The sequence below is a fragment of the Gopherus evgoodei genome, chromosome 3 (genome assembly GCF_007399415.2).
Source record: "Gopherus evgoodei ecotype Sinaloan lineage chromosome 3, rGopEvg1_v1.p, whole genome shotgun sequence".
NCBI classification, from domain to species: domain Eukaryota; kingdom Metazoa; phylum Chordata; order Testudines; family Testudinidae; genus Gopherus; species Gopherus evgoodei.
This window is the reverse complement of record NC_044324.1, coordinates 164178576-164200656: the sequence shown is the minus strand read 5'-3', so window position 1 is coordinate 164200656 and position 22081 is coordinate 164178576. Positions and strand designations below refer to the sequence as shown.

Below are 22081 nucleotides of genomic sequence, written 5' to 3'. Positions count from 1 at the left end.
GGCCAAAAGAAACCTGATGAGGTTCAACAAGAACAAGTGCAAAGTCCTGCACTTAAGAAGGAAGAATCCCATGCACTGCTACAGACTAGGGACCAAATGGCTAGGCAGCAGTTCTGCAGAAAAGGACCTAAGGGTTACAGTGGTCAAGAAGCTGGATATGAGTCAACAGTGTGCCCTTGTTGCCAAGAAGGCTAATGGCATTTTGGGCTGTATAAGCTGGGGCATTGCCAGCAGATTTGAGGGACGTGATCATTCCCCTCTATTCAACATAGGTGAGGTCTCATCTGGAGCACTGTGTTCAGTTTTGGGCCCCACACTACAAGAAGGATGTGGAAAAATTGGAAAGAGTCCAGCAGAGGGCAACAAAAATGATTAGGGGGCTGGAGCACATGACTTATGAGGAGAGCCTGAGAGAACTGGGATGTCTAGTCTGCAAAAGAGAAGAATGAGGGGGGATTTGATAGCTGTTTTCAGCTACCTGAAAGGGAGTTCCAAAGAGGATGGATCTAGACTGTTCTTAGTGGCACCAGATGACAGAACAAGGAGTAATGGTCTCAAGTTGCAGTGGGGGAGGTTTAGGTTGGATATTAGGAAAAAACTTTTTCACTAGGAGGGTGGTGAAGCACTGGAATGGGTTACCTAAGGAGGTGGTGGAATCTCCTTCCTTCGAGGTTTTTAAGGTCAGGCTTGACAAAGCCCTGGCTGGGATGATTTAGTTGGGATTTGGTCATGCTTTGAGCAGGGAGTTGGACTAAATGATCTCCTGAGGTCCCTTTCAACCCTGATATTCTATGATTCTAGGATGTGTGTTCTGAGGACAACTGATGGGCAAGAAAAGCAGTTACATTGATGTACCTCTTCTCCCAGGCTGGAAGCACAGCATATTCACCTACTGGCAAACGGACTGTGGTGCTAGCTAGTGCTTTTCCCACAACTGCTGGCAACCATGGCCGGAGCCATCAGTGGCCACCCCTTAGTAGCTCACTCCTGGTGTATGGGGAAGGTTTGAGACATCCAGAAAGGAAAGTGAAGAGAAAGTTGGTTCTTAAAGAACATAGCTGTTATCCCTCTGCTTCCAGCACTCACAGCACTGGCCATATGTCTTCTAAGCTGCAATCCCAGCCGCAAATACCTTCACGTGCCTCTGTCAGGGTATGTCTACAGCTCAAGCAGAAGATATTTATTATTCGCAGCTCGATGAGACATACTCATACTAAGTTTCATCGAGCTAACACGCTCAAAATCGAACGTGGCCGCAGCCTCACAAGGGGCAGGAGCAGCTAGAGGCCCCGAGTGAATGCCCATCAGAGATGCTAGGTATGTACGCAGGTCAGATAACCCCTCCCTCCACTTGCATTGCCACAGCTACATTCCATTGTTAGCATGCTATTTCCGTGAGGAACCAAAATAGAAGCTAGTGCTCACTCCTGGAGCTAACAGATGTATAAGGCAGGTAACATTTCATTTTTGCACCTTAAATAGGCAGATGTGTAACCAAATACAGACAGGACTTGTCGGCAGTAAACAATCTGAGGAACACTAAAGGTGTAGTTCCATTGGAGGTAGCAGTGTTGGGAGTGCTTGAGTACCTGGCGACCAGGTGGCCACCTGCTCTTTTACCACTATGCTTTTAGTAGAACTGCTCCAAGCAGGGTTAGATGCCATGGTGATAAAAATGCCCACACCCTATCCACACTAACGCTCCCTTTATTGATAACGCAATGGGTGGGAGACTTCCAGAAAGAGTCTAAGATAGACACAGCCAAAGGGACTAAATCTATTAAATAAGATGCCACTTTTACACAGTCACTTTTTTTGCAGACCTGCACTTTAAGGAGACGAGAAAAGGATGTTTTTTGGAGAGGTATAAGCTGGACACTTTTACTAATCAAAATGACATATCTTAAATATAGTGGAAATCACACACAGTGAATTGGTTTGTAGTGAAACAGATGGCAGTCCCAAGTGATTCCAGTGCATCATCATTTTCAGGTTGCAATCCCAGTTAGGTAAATTCTCTGCTTAGCAAGATTTTCTCTGTGCAGGGTGAGCAGATAACTTCTCTATACAATGGTTCTAGTGTTTCAAACAAACTCTAAACACGCTATCAGGTGTGAAAAACCCACTATAAAGAGAGGGAGTGAAAGGAAGTCTCAGGAGAGAAGAAGAAACTGGAGTACTACAGGGAATTCAATTTCTTATGTCATAGTAACTTTTCTGCCAAATTGCCAATAACAACCTTCTGCATTTAACTCAGCTGTGCAGATGTTTCAGGCTGGTTTCGGTGTTATGTGAGCCCCACTGGGGGGACAGCATTGCAAGTTTGGGAAAAGCCTCTTAACGTTCAGATTGAGGGGCAGGTTGGATACTAAACCTCATCAAGTGAGGCAATGGGGAGTGTTCTACCCCTTCCTGGCTAGGAGCAGTTGAAATTAGCACCTCTGCTTCCTCATCCATGTGTCAGCCTTTTTACAGTAGACATTTGGAGCTACCCAATGGTCACCATGAAGCTCCTAGGACTGATACTAACGTTGGAACTGTGTAGCTCTAAATTGGAGATTAGCCGTGTCTCAAGACCCTGCAAGTATTTTTACTCATCCATTTTTTGGGAATGTTGCTGTTTCTGAGACTTGAATTTCGGATGTTAATCTAATCTTTCCTTTTTGTGTGTTTTAATAGCTTTCCCCTTCTGGGTCTTGCATTAGCACTGTTTGATCACTCTACTTAGTAATGCTTGTATTAATAGTAAGGACGAACTTTGAAGATTTCAGTCTTTAAGCTGTACTGTCTGATTGTCTCTTTGCCTCCTTAAATTCCCTGTACAGTTTTGGTGACTACAGCATGCTTTGCTAGCTATCTTAAGTTGCTTGTATAATGTTGCTTTGAGCTGTTAAAGTAGCTGCCACTTTCTCCCCTGAGATGTGGTTGTGTTTCAGTGGTGAGTGAACCAATTTTCAGCGACTGATATGCTATGGTGTGTAAAGCCTTTAGGACAAAAAGTGCTATGTAAGTGCAAGTAGTTCAGTATCTGGCTCCAGTCAGGGCCGCAAGAAAGCGGTGGTTAGCGACTGACCCATTAGCGTTGGAATTCAGCTTTCGAAACTGGACAGCTGGGAGACAGGACAGGTTAAATGAGTCCAGGGGGCTTTCTTCAACATTAAAGCACTCCTTTGCTGTAATATAGAGAGCAGTTAATCTATATCCAGAGCGTTTTGATGAAGTTCTTGGAATCGCTGTTGCTTGCCTCATTTTAGCTCCATTTGAGGCTGGCTTGTGCTGTAGTCTATATAATCTAGTATGTGCCGCTCCAAAGACAAAGAGGTACAGAAATGTGCTGGTTGTCAGCAGAGCCCATTTGGTAAAGGGTGAGCTCCCCTCTCTGGCTATTTTATCTTGTGAATTGGAAAGTGGGTGAAGGGCCTTGGTGTATGAAGGGATTTGGGCTCTTGGCTGCATTCCTGTGAAAATAACTTTCTCCTTTCCCTAGTGATCTAGAATGTTCTCTAGAGATTCCTGTGCATTTTGTGGTTGGACTCTGGTCATTAAACGCTCTCCTTTTCCTTGCTGTTTCCTAGGTCAGCTGTACAAGCTAGAAGGGCTACAAACCATTGCTGTCACAACCAACGGGATCAATTTAGCTAGGCTGCTGCCACGGCTGAAGGAGGCGGGGCTGGATGCCATTAACATCAGCTTGGATACTCTGGTTCCAGCCAAATTTGAATTCATCGTCCGGAGGAAAGGTACAGAAATTCAAATAACATTTCACTGGTTATAGGATGACATTGCCTATCTTTTTATGTCCCTGTTTGTTCATCCAGTTTCTCTCAAACTTTTATTGGGAAAGAAGTGAAATTCTCTTCCTTAAGACAAGCCTAAAATATCTACACTTGGCTTGAGCTTGACCGCTGGCCCTTTTCCCTTCTTCTCAGCCTTCTTTCACATGTAAAACCCCTTTTCATGAGAACGGGTGAATAACAGCTTGAGGTAGGAGGTTTCATAACTACATTTGTCAATTCTCAGATCTACACTGTTCTCCTGTTCAACATTTTCAGCCAGGAACAGAACCAATTGTCCACCATTAATAATCAAATGAAGGCATGAATGGCTGCCAGATTGTTCCCCTGCCACCAACAAAAATTGAAAATAATTCATTGAGATCAGAGGTGGTTAACCTACTCCTTGCCATAACCACGTTACAATTGACAAGAGTTTGTGACAGTACCCTGCTCCTTGCCCGTTTAACCATAAAGAAAAAGAAGATGGTTATTAGTCACTGAAACCTATTTGTGACTCTCAGCTTCAGAACCTATTATTCCCAAATACTGGATGATGACGAATACAGAATATATTCACTGTATGCCAGGTTGGTTCATGATTTGCCTGTGATTCACCAGCTCTGCTTCTCATGCTGTCATTTGTTCTTCAACTCTATAAATATTTGTTTTCCTTGGAGTACAAGCCCTTCCACACACTTCCTGCAGTGAATCCTGCTTGAGGACCCATCAAATGGGCAATCTTGTGTCTTCAGCAACCAATTTAAAATGTCCCCATATGGTTTACTATACTGCTTCTATTGACTCCTTAAGATAAGACCTGGTGGCCTGTGAAATGAGTTAATGGTTCAGTCCAGTTCCTAGTGGACAAATACCCTGCATTGAAATGTAGCTTCAGAACTGGCACTATTTGGAACTTTGTTGGCATTTCCAGCAGAGAAGTCAAGGACTAAATAGACCACAAAGACTGAAACTTGCTGTCAGCAGTAGAAGTGGTCTCCCCTGGTCATACCTGAGGCAGGCTTAAATGTGTAGTGAGACATTATGGGCACAAGAGAAAACTATCCCGTAGTGGAGGAAAGATAAAGAGTAGGGTAAGAGACCACCCTGACTTAACCAGGAGATCTTCAATGACCTGAAACTTTTTTTAAGAAGTCATACAAAAGTGGAAACTAGGTCAAATTACAAAGGATCAATATTTTTAAACGAAACAAAAAACGCAGGCATGTAGAGACACAAATCAAAAGGCCCAGCCACAAGATGAGATTAAACTAGCTAGGGATATAAAGGGTAACGAAAACATTTTTCAAAAACTTTAGAAGCAAGAGGAAGATCAAGAACAGAGTTAGGTCTGTTACCCAACAAGGAGGGAAAGGCAACAGAAAATGCAGCAATGGCCAAAGTGTTAAATGCCTTTTTAGTTCGTTTTCACCAAAAATGTTAGCAAAGGGAACATCAGTGTGAATGGGGTAGGATCTGAGACTAAAATAGGGAAATAAGTTAAGAATTTTCTTAGACAAATTAGATGTCTTCAAGTCAGCAAGGTCTGATGAAATACATCCTAAAATACTCAGGGAACTGGCTGAAGAGATCTCAGAGCCATTATTAGCCGATATCTTTGAGAATTTGTAGAGTATGGGAGTGATCCCAGAGGGACTGGAAAAGAACAAATAGAGTACCTATCTGTAAAAAGGGGAATAAGGACAACCCAGGGAATTATAGACCAGTCAGCTTAACTTCTGTACCTGGAAAGATAATGGAGCAAATAATCAGTTTGTAAACACCTAGAAGATAATAAGGTGATAAGTGACTGTCAACACGGATTTGTCAAGAACAAATCATGTCAAACCAATCTAATAACTTCTTTGACAGTCTAACAAACCTTGTGGATGTGGGGGGCGGGAGTAAATGTGATATATCTCACTTTAGTACACTTGAAATCCTGTAGCGGCACAGCAGAAAAGGTTCTGGAAGTTATAGTGGATCACAAACTAAATATAAGTCACAAACGTAACTGTTGCCAAAAAAAAAAAGCAAAACTTATTCTGGGATGTATTAGCAGGAGTGTTGTAAGCAAGCCACGAGAAGTAATTCTTTACTCCAGCTGAGGCCTTAATCAGTGCTGAGTAATTGCGTCCATTTCTGGGCACCACACTTCAGGAAAGATGTGGACAAATTGGAGAAAGTCAGAGGAGAGCAACAAAAATGATTAAAGGTCTAGAAAACATGATCCATGAGGAAAGATTGAAAAAATTGGGTTTTAGTCTGCAGAAGAGAAGGCTGAGAGGGATCTTAATAACAGTTTTCAAGTACATAAAAGATTGTAAAGAGGAAGGTGATAGATTGTTTTCTCTATCTACTGAGGACAGGAGAAGAAGCAATGGGCTTAAATTGCAGCAAGGAAGATTTAGGTTAGACATTGGGAAAAACTTCCTAACTATAATGGTTGCTAAGCTCTGGGACAAATTACATAAGGAGGTTGTGGAATCTCCATCATTGGCATCTGACGAAGTAGGTATTCACCCACGAAAGCTCATGTTCCAAAACGTCTGTTAGTCTATAAGTTGCCACAGGATTCTTTGCTGCTTTTAAAAACAGGTTAGACCAACACCTGTCAGAGATGGTCTAGAAACTCTAAATCATACTTAGTCTTTCCTCAACATAGGGGACTGCACTTGATGACCTATTGAGGTCCCTTCCAATCCTACATGTCTATCATTCTGTGTTGGTTTTATATGTGTGTAGTTAGTACTGCTATCCATCTAGTACTTAATCTGCATAAGCAGAGCCTGAGGTCACTGATGAGGGGGTATGAATCCTATCACTCTTTTCCTAGCTAGTGAATCCAAATGTAAATTTCAGAGACCTAGGACAACAACAAATACAAAATGTGATTGTGATGATATGTTAAAAGTTCCCTTTACATTAACCTTAATGCTCAACATGAAGTTCAATCCAAATGTTCAAGTTTGGTAGATTTTTCCTCCCCCCCCCCCCGCCATGAAATTCATCTTCACACCCTTATATTTTTGAATGCAAAAGACCCCACCTCAGTGTCTAAGCTAGGCAGTCCACATAGGTGCACAGAGACAATATCTCCCCTTAGCCACTAGATGGTGCTGCAGTACCACTAAAGTCAAGAACAAGCTATTTAAAGCTCTGCAGGGCTACAGAAAGGTGACTATAACCTACTGAGCATTCGGCCATGGAGCCGAAGTTTCACTGTGTTCCCCATCCAGAATAAACCTAGAGCGTGGCATGATCCGTGTCTGACAGATGAGGAAACGTGGTCTCTCGCTTTCCCTGGATAGTTGTTTGGTTAATCTGGCTCATGATGGGGAAATTCACTGTGTTTGGATACAGATCTCACAAAAATGAACATTCCCTAGATGAGAAAGTTAGAGAAGCAATGTCATTGGTGTGGTCGCTTCATGGTAGGTAATGCAGGAAAATACCTGGTTGTACTAGGGCACAGTTGGGAGTCCTGTCCACTCTTTGCTTTTCGCTACCTGCACTTAAAGACTAGCCAGTTTCAGGCACTTGTGGGAAAAGTGTTCCATCTCTGCTATTGAAGGGACATATCTGATCCTGCAGCTTCCTGAATTACATGGCAGCAGCTCTGGATACCTGATTGGGAGTCATTAGCAGTGTGCTGCTTATAAACTACATCTCATTAAAACTTGTTGAGGGAAAGGCTTAGTTATATATGTTCTGGGAAAAAAGTCTTTTAACCACAGAAAGGGAATCTGTAGAGTGCTGCTGAGCCCAAAGGTGCAGGGGAGAGATGGGGAAATCCCCAGGGTTTTTACTCTTGCCTTCCTTTTTAATACATTTTATTAAAGTTACTAGTTTTCTAAGACTTTGGGTGAAGGAGATATAGGGTGAAACCAATAACTCCAAAAGTGGGTAACTTTTTTAGTTTCATCCATTTGGAAAAAAAAAAAGTACTTTTTGCATGATTTTAGACCAAGTTTTATAGTGAATGGAAGAGTTCACCATAGAGATGAGTCCAGTTATAATGTGAAAGCACAGTGAGGCAGACACTTTAGGGCTTATTTTGGTGGAGATATCCAGAGAAAGGGTTCTGGTTCTATAGGTTCAGAGGTTCCAAGGCTTAGTAATCCTTTTGCCTGGGAACTTTTACAGTGGTGATGCCGGAGTCTCAGGAATAAACTCCTACATTAGGGAGGGAGGGAGGATGGTGCAGTGGTTGGGATGTTGACGTGTGACTCAGGAGACCTGGTCTGCCATAGATTTCCTGTGTGACCTTGGGAAAGTCACTTAGGCCAAGATCCTCAAAGGTATTTAGACACCAAACTCCCATTTCTTTTGAGGATCTGGGCCTTAGTCTATCTGGGCCTTCCGTTCCCTTTCGGGAACATGGAAATAATAGTACAGCCCTACCTCACAGATATGGAGGATAAATGCACTAAAGATTGTGAGATGCTCTGCTACTTCAACAACAGGGGCCACATAAGTAACTTAGATGCATGAAAATGAGGAACATGGTGTCTCAGCTCCTTCCTGCTCTCCATGCCCTATGGAATGAGCCAGTGGAGAATACCTGCACTTCGATGCTGACAGTTAAAATGAGTTGACAACCTGATTCGCTTTTTCAGATTGCCCCTGGAGGCGATGCGATGACAGCCTCCCACAATCGCACCCTTGAACTTGTGCCTTCAAACTACTTCTCCTGCAGGGATGAAATCTGGGAGGTGGAATCCCAGCTGAGACCAATCCAAAGGGGTTGTGAGCATACGCATTTGCCTGGATAGGATCCTGCCTCGGAGGGTCTGAGGGACTGAGTGTGTGTGGCTGGAATAAGAGGAGGAATTGAGAAGGACAGTTGTTTACACGTCATCACCTAGTCCCAGATTTGGACCTTAGCGTCCAAAATATGGGGGTTAGCATGAAAACCTCCAAGCTTAGTTACCAGCTTGGACCTGGTAAAGCTGCCACCACCCAAAAAATTAGAGTGTTTTGGGGAACTCTGGTCCCCCCAAAAACCTTCCCTGGGGACCCCAAGACCCAAATCCCTTGAGTCTCACAACAAAGGGAAATAAACCTTTTCCCTTCCCCCCTCCAGGTGTTTCTGGAGAGATACACAGAAGCAACCTCCGTGAATCTAAGCAGAGGGATTCCATCCTCCCCCGTTTCCAGCCTGGAAACACAAGCACTTCCCTCTTCACCCAGAGGGAATGCAAAGTCAGGCTAGTAAATCTAACACACACAGATTTCCCCCTGACTTCTTCCTCCCACCAATTCCCTGGTGAGCACAGACTCAGGGTATGTCTACATCTACAATTTTGCAGCGCTGGTTGTTACAGCTGTATTAGTACAGCTGTATAGGGCCAGCGCTGCAGAGTGGTCACACTTACAGCAACCAGCACTGCAAGTGGTGTTAGATGTGGCCACACTGCAGCGCTGTTGGGCGGCTTCAAGGGGGGTTAGGGGAACGCGAGAGCAAACCGCGGGGAAGCAGGTCTCCTTCCCCGCGGTTTGCTCCAGTGTTCCCCGAACACCGCCCCCCCCCCCCAAGCAGGTCTCCTTCCCCGCGGTTTGTTCTCACGTTCCCTGAACCCCTGTGCAAGCAGATCTCCTTCCCCGCGGTGTGCTGTCGCGTTCCCTGAACCCCCGTGCAAGCAGGTCTCCTTCCCAGCGGTTTGCTCCGGTGTTCCCCGAACCCCCCTGCAAGCAGGTCTCCTTCCCAGCGGTTTGCTCCGGTGTTCCCCGAACCCCCCTGCAAGCAGGTCTCCTTCCCAGCGGTTTGCTCCGGTGTTTTTTGAACCCCCCTGCAAGCAGGTCTCCTTCCCCGCGGTGTGCTGTCGCGTTTCCCGAACCCCCCTGCAAACCGCGGGGAAGGAGATCTGCTTGCACGGGGGTTAGGGGAACGCGAGAGCAAACCGCGGGGAAGGAGACCTGCTTCCCCGCGGTCTGCTCTCACGTTCCCCGAACCCCCCCTGCAAACTGCGGGGAAGGAGACCTGCTTGATTACCAGAGAGGCTTCCTCTGGTATGCTGGGATACCTGTTTATTCTACGGAGGTCAAGAAAAACGCTGGTGAGTGTTTACACCTGATGACCACTACACCCGAGTTTCAACGTGTGTACGGCCAGCACTGCAAACAGGGAGTTGCAGCACTGGTGATGCCCTGCAGATGTGTACACCTCCTAAGTTGCAGCGCTATAACTCCCTCACCAGCGCTGCAACTTTGTGGTGTAGACAAGGCCTCAGTTCCCTGGAGTTCCTCACTAAAGAAAAACTCCAACAGGTCTTAAAAGAAAGCTTTATATTAAAAAGAAAGAAAAATACATACAAATGGTCTCTCTGTATTAAGGTGACAAATACAGGGTCAATTGCTTAAAAGAATATTGAATAAACAGCCTTATTCAAAAAGAATACAATTCAAAGCACTCCAGCAACTATAGACATGTAAATACAAAAAAACATATAAATCACTAGCTGATTCTTTGTACTTACAACTGGGAAACAGAAGATTAGAAAGCAAGAAATAGAAATCCCCTCATAGCCGAGAGAGCATACAGGCAGAAGACCAAGAACAAAGGACTCACACACAAACTTCCCTCCACCCAGAGTTGAAAAAATCCTGTTTCCTGATTGGTCCTCTGGTCAGGTGCTTCAGGTTACTTTTTTTTTTTCAGGTGAAAGAGACATTAACCCTTAGCTATCTGTTTATGACAACACATCACGCTGTAACCCTGCTCAGATCACCCCTACCTGGCTGCGCCCAAGCGTGCCTGGACTCGGGCGTGCCTGGTGTCTGATCTGCTACTTGGGGCTGTGTTTTGATGACTGGCCTCTGGGGGTTCAGTTAAGGATCCCCTTTTGGCATTGCCAAAGTCACACTATCCCCTCTCCGTTCAGTCCTTCCGAGAGGTTGCTGGGCTTCCCAGTCCCTGTTCGTGACTCTGGGACATGTTTACAGGAGCATGTTATGATCTCCCCTGCCATGTTTAGTCTGCAGCTCACTTAATGAGAATGAAACCCACTGTTGATGTCATGGGCTTCCTAGGTGCCAGCAAAGCAAACACTCTTGTGAGGAGAAGAAAGCAAACGGGTTCTGAATTCAAGCAGCTGATGTTTGCATCAGTTCTTCAGTTTATTAGCCCTGTGCTCTTCACCCCTACACCCTCTTTCATCCCTCTGTTTTGCAGGACTGGCATTAAAGGAGCTGCAGTTGTGGGTCAGAAAAGATCAGTAGGATTGGCATTCTCTGCTTCCCTCCTGTGCACACCTATTTGGTGTGCCCAGTCTGAACTAGCCAGGGAGGAGATGGGTTAAAGCTCCCTGATCTTGTTCGTGACATTCTTTGTGTATTGAGTACTGGAGAAAGGGACTGGATGGGCAGCCCTGGAGACAGAAAGGCACCTGCTTATTTCCAGTATCATTCACGGGGTGCAGGGCACTTCTCAATCCAACAGACCAGGACCCCATTGTGCTGGACGTTGTTCAAACCCAGAACAAAAATAAGGCCTTGCCCCAAAGAGCTTACAATACTTAGTGTGTATGAACTCCTCTTCTGTGGGACCACTGCCTGGACTGCCAGTGGGCACGTGGAGGGACACTTGGTGCTTATTTTGATGATGGTTTTTGATGTCAACACGTGTCCCCTAGGAACTAGACTGGCAACGATTCACGTTGTGGCCACCTGTTCACAGCAGGGAACAACTTTTTGCTGCTAGTTCTCTTCTTAACTTTAACAAAGAAACTGGATTATCACTTGGGATGGAGTTGTAGGGAGAATGGGAAGGGAGTTCAGATTTGTCCAAGGCCCTTGGACTCATGAATTGTCTAGCTGCTTGGCAATTAGGAAGAATAAGTATTGAGTGGACCCACTGTCCGGAGGTGGGAGATGGGGTGGAGATGCAATATGAGAGGATGAGGCTAAGCACTTCTCTTGATGAGGTCACTGCAGTTTCTGATTCTTGTCTCATCCTTTCCGGAAGGTCAAACGCCAAGCTGAACTGGTTTTGTAAAAGCTCTCTTTCAGTGTGCCCATCAGACTGATGGGTCAAATGATTCATAAAATGAGGATGCCATGAAAAGTCACTTGTCCCCTTTAAACCAAAGTCAAAGCCATTAGCTTTTCCAGGAACCGATAAAAATCTGTGGTCAGGGGCAAGCTGGGAATTTTGGCATTTTTGTCCATTTTTTGATTCATTTAGCAGCTTGTTGCAGAGTGGTCAACTTACAGAAAGTGACGTGCTGCAGTCTTAGCAGAGGCAAAAATGCAACAGATACCTCTCCTGATGACCTCTTTTTAGCAATTATTCAGTGGAGGGGGGTTTCCCCCTTAAATCTGGGAGCACTTTTTATAGATGCTCTGCCATGTTGGTGAGACTAGGGGTAGTGATGGGCAAAGCTGAAGCACAGAGAATTTAAGGGCCAGATTTTTGAAGGTATTGGGTGCCAAAAAAAGCAGGGGTGCCACAAACCATTAAGCAACTCTGCATTGTTTGAGCACCCAAATATCTTCAAAAATCTGGCCTCAAGTGACTTGCCCAAGGTCAGACTAAGTCTGCAGAGTTTGAGACAGAACAAAAGTCTCTTGACTTCAGTACCATCTGTTGGACCAAGCCGTTTTGTCTCTGCCATCTTTTTGTCTGATACTTGCTGACTTAATTCTTGTTCCATTTTAGGCTTTCATAAGGTAATGGAAGGAATCAACAAAGCCGTTGAACTGGGGTACAATCCTGTTAAGGTAAGATAATTTGGTGCGTAGTGCCCTCGAACCCTGTGTTTTAGTCTGACTTGATACTTTGCCTTTTTGGGGATTGTTTTTTGTCCTTCAAAGATTGGCAATTTTTGTAAATATGAAAGACATTTTCTAATAGCATTGCAGGACCTTCCCAGGACATAAGGGTGATCCCACCGCTTCACCTTGTGTAGCTGACTCAGCCATTTTTCATTCAGAGCCTCAGGGTACAGAGATCTTACATGGGAATACCAGGCTGTCTGCACAATGGGCACAGGCTCCTTCTCTCCCTCCAGGTGAACTGTGTAGTGATGAGAGGCCTCAATGAGGATGAGCTGTTGGACTTTGTGGCGCTCACGAAGAACCAGCCGCTCGACGTGCGGTTCATTGAATACATGCCCTTCGACGGTGAGTACTCTTGGTCTGTAACTACCTGTGCAGTTTTGCCTTCTCTTGGGGGGCAGTGACTCTGGCTGACAAGTCTTTGCTACTTGGGCTTCTTTTCTGAAACCTGATCGCATTGACTGTCTCCTGCAGAGTGCCTGAACCCCTATTTTAAACCTAAGAGAAGCTTTGTGTAAAGTAGCCACTGTAGTTTTCAGTGCTGTGTCCAAGGATGCAGGACAGGTGAATGGCAGGTCCGCATGTAGTGGGTGGGGAGGTTGGGTGCCCTGCAATGGGCAGGGGCTGGAGGAGGGGCTGGCTTGTTGTATATTGGAGATGCCTTTCCTGTGGGGGAAATCTCATGGAAACGGAATAGTGTCAACGTTATAAGCCATGCTTCACCTGTGAAACTTCCTTAGTTCCCTCCTCACATCTGTTTTCTATCACGGTACCTGTCCATGGAGTGGGTTGTTCTGCTTATAGTGAGCTGAGACATGGGGTGTGTGTATACAGCAAAATAAAACCTGTGGCTGGCCAGTGTCAGCCAGTTTGGGCTGCAGGGCTGATTTGCTGCTGTGTAGGCTTCTGGGCTCGGGCTGGAGCCCAGGCTCTGGGATACTACCGGGTGGGAGGGTTCCAGAGCTCAGTCTCCTGCCTGAGCCCAGATGTCTACACAGCAATGAAACAATCCTGCAGCCTGAGCCCCATGAACCCAAATTGGCTGGCATGGGCCAGCCATGGGTTTTTGTTTGCTGTTTAGACATACCCATGGTGCCCTTCAGGAACCCCGGATTCTAGCCTCTTTACTTCTCATGCTCCAGAAAGAAAGTGTCCTCAGTGCTCACGATATCAAAATTGCTCTTTATTGGGGTGCACTTTTCCTGCTAACTCTTTCCAGAAAGGCCCTCCATCTCCCCCTTCCATTCCCATTTTCAGAAAACTGGGGCCATCTCCCCCAAGCTGTTCCATGTTGGAATAATTTATCTTCAGCTTCTGCATTAAACTGTGCTGGAACAAGGGCAGACGCTGCAAATCTGCACCAGAGCTAGCGGACGCAGAGCTACGGGCTAGGACCCATGTTGCCACTTCATCGACACAGACAGTTGGTCTGATTGTCTCTCTACAGACCCTTGCCCTTCCTGACAAGTCCAGGTTGGTTCACTGTTCATTGCATCCTCTTACCCAAGGAGTCAAGGATTGCTGGAACAATAAATTATAAGGATCAATACAGGTCCTCACAGTTCGGGTGTTGAAAGGGGCAATTGAAATCCAGGTACAAGGACTTCCTGTTCTTTCCTATTGTAAACACTCCTGGTGGCTAAATTTGTGCTGATTTAAAACCTAGGCAACAAGTGGAATTTCAGGAAGATGGTGAGCTATAAGGAGATGCTGGATACAGTCAGGCAGAGATGGCCTGACTTGGAGAAGCTGCCCTGCGAGGCCTCCAGCACAGCCAAGGTGGGTGCAGGCTAAGAACACTATGAAGGGAGACCCAGTGCTTCAGCAAAGTGCACAAGAACTTGTATTTGGAATGGCTGGAGCAAAGAGGATTAGCATGTGGCGTAATGCTGCATAGTCACGTATGTAATGATCCCAAGGTGCTTGATGAAACTGCATGCACACAGCTGCGGTGAGTCATTTACTTTACCCATGGAAATACCCAGGCACCTACCAATTACTGGTACTTGTCTATCAGGTGTGAGTGTCAGTGGGGTAGACATGTTGGGGCTTATCTTGGGGGCTATTCAGAGAGAGGGTCCTGGTTGTGTCGCTCATAGGAGTTTCCAAGGTATGAGGAATACTAAACCTGTATTTCTAGCCATATCTTTATTCCTATTTTAGTCTTGATTTAAACCTGGGATCTAGAGGTCACAGGTCTTAATCTCCCTTGATTCGGTATATACACCTCTACCTCGATATAACGCTGTCCTCGGGAGCCAAAAATTTTACCGTGTTGTAGGTGAAACCACGTTATATTGAACTGGCTTTGATCTGCCGGAGCGTGCAGCCCTGCCCCCCCCCCCGGAGCATTGCTTTACTGCGTTATATCCGCATTTGTGTTATATCTGGGCAGAGGTGTTTAAAAAAAACAAAGAAAAAAGAAAACCAAAACAGGAACCCCTTAGACTCATTAAAAGTCAAGGAGCAGTCATTGCTGCAATCTTTTTGTTTGTTTAAATCATTGTAATATAAAATAAGTTTAGGCCTTAACACAGGTTGTTGTCATTTCAAATTTAATTTTAACTAGGTTTATTTTTTCAAAAGAAAAATGTACCTAATTTAAATTACAAATCCATTTAAAACCTGTAGATATCATGTATCTACCCTGATCTATTATTCTGTCTCGGGACTGCTTCAGGCTTACAAGGTACCAGATTTTCAGGGGCAGATCAGCTTTATTACCTCCATGTCAGAGCACTTCTGTGGATCCTGCAATCGGCTGAGGATAACTGCAGATGGGAACCTGAAGGTAGGCAATGAAACAAGACGCCCTTCACCGACTTAGAGCTGAAATAGGGGGTTGAATTACTTCTCTTAAATGGAACGGTGTTGGAGATGGAAGAGGCAGTAGTGGAGAGGGGAGGGGAAGGAAAGTGAGGATCAGATTTAAAGAGGAATGAAACGGAAGCGAGTGGTCAGCCATGGCCAAAGAATTGATCTGTTGTGTAGCACTCAGATTTAAAAGAATGTCAGTGTGAAATCTTGTCAGTTTAAAAAAAAATAGTTTCAAATCTGCCTGCCTGAGTCCCCCTGCTAACTTCTGTGGTTTTATATGTGCAGATTTTCCTTTCTATGTTTTTTAAAAAAATGTTCTCTATGTTGACACACCAGTGCCCCTGACTGTACCGAGGTCACGGTGACCCTGACTGTACACCAACTGACGTCAAATGCAGAAAGTGAACAGGAGGAATAAAATTCCTTATTTTTACTTTCAAACAATCTTGTGTTAAGTGGGACAATAGCAAATTTAAAATATAAATAGATATATTTCCATCAAAGTGAAGTGACCATAACAGGGTCAAAACTACCCATTTTTCCATATACCTTTCCAATACTTGTATGTTGAGATCCATTTGTCAATGTTCAGCACCCTTTGCTGACCAAAGAGTAGGTGTCCTCTAAGTTAGCTGAAGGTGGCACAATTGTACTAAAGCAATTTGCCCAGGAACAAAGTAATCCCATGACAGGAATGGCAACTTGGTATTGGCATCAAATCAGTTTGTGTGCACTTTCAGCAATTGTGACACACTTGAAAATCTAGAAGCAGTAGCTGTGGAACTTTTTAAAAAGTCTCCTGCTCGAATACTTCCTTCCTGGATTAACCCTAGGAACCAGAGGAGGCATCTCTCAGCCCAGCCATGCAAGAAGACATACAACAGCAGGAGAGATGAAGGAAGGAAAAAAAATCTCATGACATCTCTGCCTGCCTGCTGTGTTCCCAGATGGTTCAGTTCTATATACTCCTAAAGTAAATGGCTAGCTCGTGGCTTTAGCAGTACTATTCTCCTAATTCCTCTCCCATAGACCAGGTTGTTTTTTTGCTGCCTGATGTTCAGGTAAACTGCTGTAGTAGTGGATCCTATTGGGTTCACAGCAAAACATGATTTGGCTCCCAGACATTGGACCTGTTCTGGATTGAATTTTGTGCATTGCAGCCCAGCAGGCCACTGAATCTTGTTATCCAGTGGTCAGTCATCCAGACCCAATACTGCAGTGAATTTCTAGGTTTATAGCCCATCCCATGGAATTCTGTTCTGTGCCACAGTTAAACGCTAGAAATGAACATTAGAAATGTTCATCCTTGAGAATGAGCTTGGAGATCTGGGTACTGTAGGGTTTGTCTCATGTATTCATTCAAAGGCCCTGTGCTCTTCCCCGCCTCCCCCCCCCTTCCCCATTTAGGTTTTGTAAGGGTATAGAGTCGCACAGCTTCCCTACTCTGCTGACTCAGAGACCCTCACAGCCGCAAGGAGCAATGCGGAGAAGACAGCAGGGTCATATCCTACAGGGACCCAGATGCATGGCTGGGAAGTGACTGTGCCTTTTTATTATTTGAATGCTTTGCTCAGTTTTCTCCCAGGATGCTGACATTGGTTGTAATAGGAATAGTGTTTCCTGGCTAGCTTTATTCACTGTCTCCCCTCCCCGTGGTTTATTGCAGGTGTGCCTTTTTGGTAACTCTGAAGTGTCCTTGAGGGATCACCTACGGTCCGGTGCTTCAGAGGACGAATTAGTTCAAATTATAGGAGCAGCAGTGGGCAGAAAAAAGAAACAGCATGCCGGTACATTTACTGCGTACAAGTAATAATGAGGGGCTGGGACAAACACTGCCCTTTTTCTAAAATAGGATGGATGATTCGCAAGACCTGGTAGCGGGGAGGGGAAAGCTATTTTGTGGAATTAGAGTGACTCAGGAGAGGAAACTCTGAAGTTCCCACTTGATTAAGAGCATTATCTGCCACTGGTCTTAGCGAGGCAACTGGTGACAGGTCAGTCTCAATGTTCCATGGTTACTCTGAAATTTGGGCTCTTTTCTGAAGCTTTCTTACCCACTTCCTGAGCTGGGACCCAGGCTGTCTAGCCACCATGTGGATTTCTGGGGTTGTAAATAGAACGCTGAGTGTGGTTGTAATTGAGTGCCCTCCTTGTGGGTGCCCCCTTGTGGCCTTGAGGCAATCCTGCAAGTGGCCCCTCACCTCAATTTCCCTCTTGAGTGATCCAAACTCCTCCACTTCAGGCTATACTTAAACAACACCTCTGCTTGGGGCCAGTAGATTACAACATAGTTCATAACAGTAGTCCGAAAACACAATCCGTATCACTCCAGTGCGCTCATTCCTTGTTCGCACGATACCTCACTGTCTTCTGTAGGGTGACCAAACAGCAAATATGAAAAATCGGGATGGGGTCGGGGGGGTAATAGGAGCCTATATAAGAAAAAGACCTAACAATCGGGACTGTCCCTATAAAATCGGGAAATCTAGTCACCCTAGTCTTCTGTCACAGCTAGGCTACTTGTCAGTCCCTCTGGTAGGGAAGGCACCCCAACACTTTCTTCTGGGGTGCACCCCTGCTCTTCCCAGCAGGCAGTCCCATGGCCTCTCCACGCAGCCTTGCCAGGGGAGCATCCCTCACTCCCTCTGGCCCTCTCACTGTTCCTCAGAGTCCAGTGACTAAAGCCATCTGCTGCTCTCCTCTCCTTCGGTCCTCTGTGGCCCTTGGCACTGAGCCAGCAGGCAGCTCCCTCTGCTGCTGCTCCTGCCTTCAGCCCTCTAACTTGGGGAGCTCAGCCAGCAACCTCTCTTGCTGTTCTCCTGCCTTCAGCCTTAGTTCAGGAGAACCACTTTCTGTCTCTGGCAGCTTTTATCTCCGGCCCTTCTCCTGTCTGGTTATTACCATCCCTAGTGGCGACCCTGTAATTTTCAGTCAACCTGCTTTCTTGTTGTTATGGATGCAAGCCTTTTCCCTTGCCTGCCTTTCCAGTCTGCAGCATTCTGAGAGATCCACATTTTCTCATTAGAGTTAAATGAAGACCACAAGTACCGGAGCTAGGCTGCTGATCCATCTAGTCTAAGCTCTTGTTTCTGACTGTCACCAGTACTGATTCTTCAGAGCAAGCTGAGAAAAACTACTAAGACACAGCTGGTTCTGCAGCACTGCCCTGGGGATAGGGAATGGTTCCATCACCCCTGTTGTGATGCACTTACACCCTGATGCTGGAGACTGGATTCTTCTTCTCTCAGCTGGCATACTTGCAAATGATTTTATTCACAAATCTTGTCCAGCTGCCTTTAAAAATTCAGCTGCCAAATGGAACTCTGGCTGCCTGTGCAGTGAATTCTAGACACTGACTCCATGCTGCGAGGAAGTATTTCCCTTTTTGTTCTAAGTACACTTGCCATTAGTTTTATTGAGTGGCTCTTTAGTTCTCTTTGAAATCCCTAACCATTGTCATTATCCTTCTCTGGACCTAGTAAATCTATCTGCAGGTGAGGTGACCAAAGCTGAGTGTGCGCTCTCAAACGAGGGGGTAAATCCAGGTTTTTTCAATTTCTGTCATTCCAGTCCCCAGACGCTCTGATGCTTTTCTTACCCTGCTGCTTCTGTGCACTGAGCAGACATCTTCATGTCCTGGGAGAAATCTGACACGTTCAGCACTCCTCAGTATATGTGCGTAGACTAATGTTCACTGTGCACAACTCTTATCCAAACACAATTGGGTCTGCCACCATGCTGTCCAGTAAATCTAAACTGTATGTCCATCTGGAGTCTTTCCCTAGCTTTTTTTTTTTTTTTTACTACTCACAACAATTTGAAGTCATCAGCATATGTCAGCTCAGTGTTCCCTGCTGCCTCCAGATCATTAGTCCCCATACCACCAATCCTGAGGTCTCTTGGTATTAGCCTGCCTTGTACTGGAAGGTATACAGGTGTATTGAGAGGTATACAGTGTTGTGTAACCTATTTACCTATACGGTGAAATACCATTGCTGCTGCTGAAATATGACAGTATGTCTAAGGTACTTAAATGGCCCTGTCGCCATAGTAACTGAGTGTCTCACAATCTTTTTTAATGTAGTTGTTGTTGCAAACCTTTGGAGGCCATAGAAATACTATTATCCTCATGTTTATAGATGGGGAATTGAGGCACTGAGAGCCTATGTGACTTGCTCACATAACACAGGAAGTGGCAGAGCAGAGAATCGAACCTTGGTATCCCAAGTCCTAGGCTAGTGCTGTAACTACTGGACCATCCTTCTCTAGTCAGCCTGAATTATTTGACTGCTGTAACATGCAGAGAGTAAGTCTGGTTATAGGAGACTTTCTGGGAAAAGGCTCCACTGTAGGATGGCAGCTCTGTACTTGGGCACTTTCATATTGTCCTCAGACCATGTTTTACATTTTACTGAGTTAATTAGTATTTTCTTATTAATTTGGGGGGCTCTCCTTTTTCTAGTGTGTGGGTCAGGAATGATGGGGTGGGGGACAGCAGAAGAAAATAAATAGAAGAAGAAAACAAATGACTTAAAATGTGTGTTTAAAAAAACACTAGTAATTTTTACATGTACATTATTTTATTTCTAGGCATGTTTAACATTTCCCAGATGAAGAACCGGCCAATGATCCTGATCGGTGGGTGACAAATCAGTACGTAATAAACACACCATGGTTTTATTAGGTTTACATCTCTGGGGAGTGGAAATGGTTGGGGGGTGGTGGTGGTGGTGGTGGTGGTTGTTTTTTTTCTAAGCTGCGTATATTTCTATTTTGCTTTGGGCAGAGATGAACTGATAGACTTAAAAATGACCACATTTTTTACAATCAACGAAAACAGGGGCGTGGAGGGAGGGAATTGGTGACTCATCCATTAACTTCATCCTGCCATATGTGGAATGGGTCATTTATATGGCTGTCGTCAATTTCCATTTTGAACTTTTAAAAAATGTGTTTGGCTTTCAAAGTTGCATGTTAAGGCCTTTGCCGCTATGTCTCTTGTTTGCTTCCCTTGCATTAAGCAAGACCAGGACAATGATACTACAGCACTTCTGGGTGTTTCTTATAAAGCAAGATCTGGCTGAGATTTTGGTACCTTGAACAAATTGCAGCATAAACATAAACTTAAAGGATGCAGGTTTCACTCTATTGCTGGAGTAGAATTCCTTGATGGTGACACACTACTGGGGTCCCTGCTCTCAGGTATTGTGGCATAACTACCAAAGGAAAATCTTGCTGCTTCATGTCACCGCCCATGTCCCCTGAATCTGGACAAGTGGTTTTAAAAAACCTGGCATTTAATTGAATTAATAGTGTGAGGATTCACTTGCATAAACCATGGGGTGAGAATACCACTTACTAATTGCAGCCTAGTGGCTGTTGGGTACTTATATAGCACCCCTATCCATAGTCAGGAGCGGTGCCAGGGTTTTTGGCACCCTTGGCAGGGGTCCTTCCACGCTCCCGGTCGTTGGTGGCAATTCTGCGGCTGGGGGGTGGTCCTTCCACGCTCCTGGTCTTCGGGGTACTTCAGCAGCGGGTCCTGGAGCGAGTGAAGGACCCGCCCCAGAATTGACGACGACGACCCAGAGCGCAGAAGGACCCCCCCCCGCCGCAGAATTGCTGCCCTTCCAAATCCTGGCACCCTAGGCGACCACCTAGGTCGCCTAAATGGAAGCGCCGGCCTTGTCCATAGTGTCTGAATGTCTGAGTCCCTAATGCCTTGGACTAAAGCCTGGGGGGACCAACGAGAGTGCATTATTTTTTTTTTCCCTTGTCTTCCCAGGGGCAGTATTTTCAAACCCACCCTTGGCTAGAATGCTTGCCCCAGAGTTCTCTGGCATTGTCACAATGACAAATCAGCTCTAATTCAGAAGGGGGCGTGGGAGAGAGAGAGAACAGATTTCAAACCACTTACTCCTCTAATGAAATAGTCTAGTGGTCAGAATAAAGAACTGAGTCTCCTGGGTTTTATTCATTGCTGTTACTGATTTTTATGTGACACTGGCCACGTAGGTTTGCCTTTTCCGTGCCTGTATCTCCCTCCATTTATAAGGAAAGGGTGGAAAGATGTTGAATGGATTGCTTAGTGAATATTTGTAAAAGCATTTTAAGGTCCTTGGATGGAAGGTGCTCTAAGTATCATTATTCCTTGCTAAGAAGCTCTGATATATCAAGGGGGAAAACATTCTATTTCAAGCCCACTTCTTCTCTTCCAAGCAAAGCAGTAAATCAGCTATTATGCGTATTGTGATTATAACTTGGTAACTCAAAGCTGGCAAGAATGGGCAAGTGCAAGTACCTAGACTGGGAACAGATAATTGTATCGTTGGGAAGAAGACATTCCTGAGAATTGCAAATCTCCGCTGCGGCTGTTTTTGCAATACCTGTTCCTTTAATCAGTACTCTAGTAAGCTCCACTCGGTCGCTCTGCAACTGGATTCTGCGGAGTGTCGTATTAATATGGGCTTTTGCTTTTACATTTTTTTTTTTGCCCTTCTCTTGGAAGAAAGGTTTCACTTAAGAGTCTTCCAATTCTCATATCTTTGATACCATGCTTCTTCTGCCATATGGCGTTTGTAGGTGAACCAGCTTGAACTGTGCAGGCAATTCCTGGTTTGCTTGGTTCTTTGGCTTTGTTGCCAGAGTTGCTCTACTACGTTCCAGAAAAGGGGGAAACAGGTACAATTATAGCAGTCTCACAGGCTGCAAAA

The 22081-nt window shown here is 45.2% G+C and overlaps 1 protein-coding gene across 7 annotated transcripts in view; it reads left to right on the top strand.

Moving 5' to 3' along the window:
* MOCS1 (molybdenum cofactor synthesis 1) overlaps positions 1–22081 on the top strand; it is a 59550-nt gene that overhangs the window by 28950 nt on the left and 8519 nt on the right. For 4 of the 7 annotated variants that reach the window (XR_003999690.1, XM_030557292.1, XM_030557290.1 and 1 more), the window contains 7 exons: positions 3576–3740; positions 12433–12494; positions 12785–12896; positions 14218–14330; positions 15232–15342; positions 17035–17155; positions 19959–20006. Coding sequence is in view for 6 of the 7 variants with exons in the window: in XM_030557292.1 (XP_030413152.1) it covers positions 3576–3740; positions 12433–12494; positions 12785–12896; positions 14218–14330; positions 15232–15342; positions 17035–17155; positions 19959–20006 (732 nt within the window). In the remaining variant the exon portion in view is untranslated. Of the gene's footprint in view, positions 1–3575; positions 3741–12432; positions 12495–12784; positions 12897–14217; positions 14331–15231; positions 15343–17034; positions 17156–19958; positions 20022–21950; positions 22050–22081 lie in introns of those variants that run through there. The other 3 variants (XM_030557294.1, XM_030557295.1, XM_030557296.1) reach the window with 2 other exon arrangements.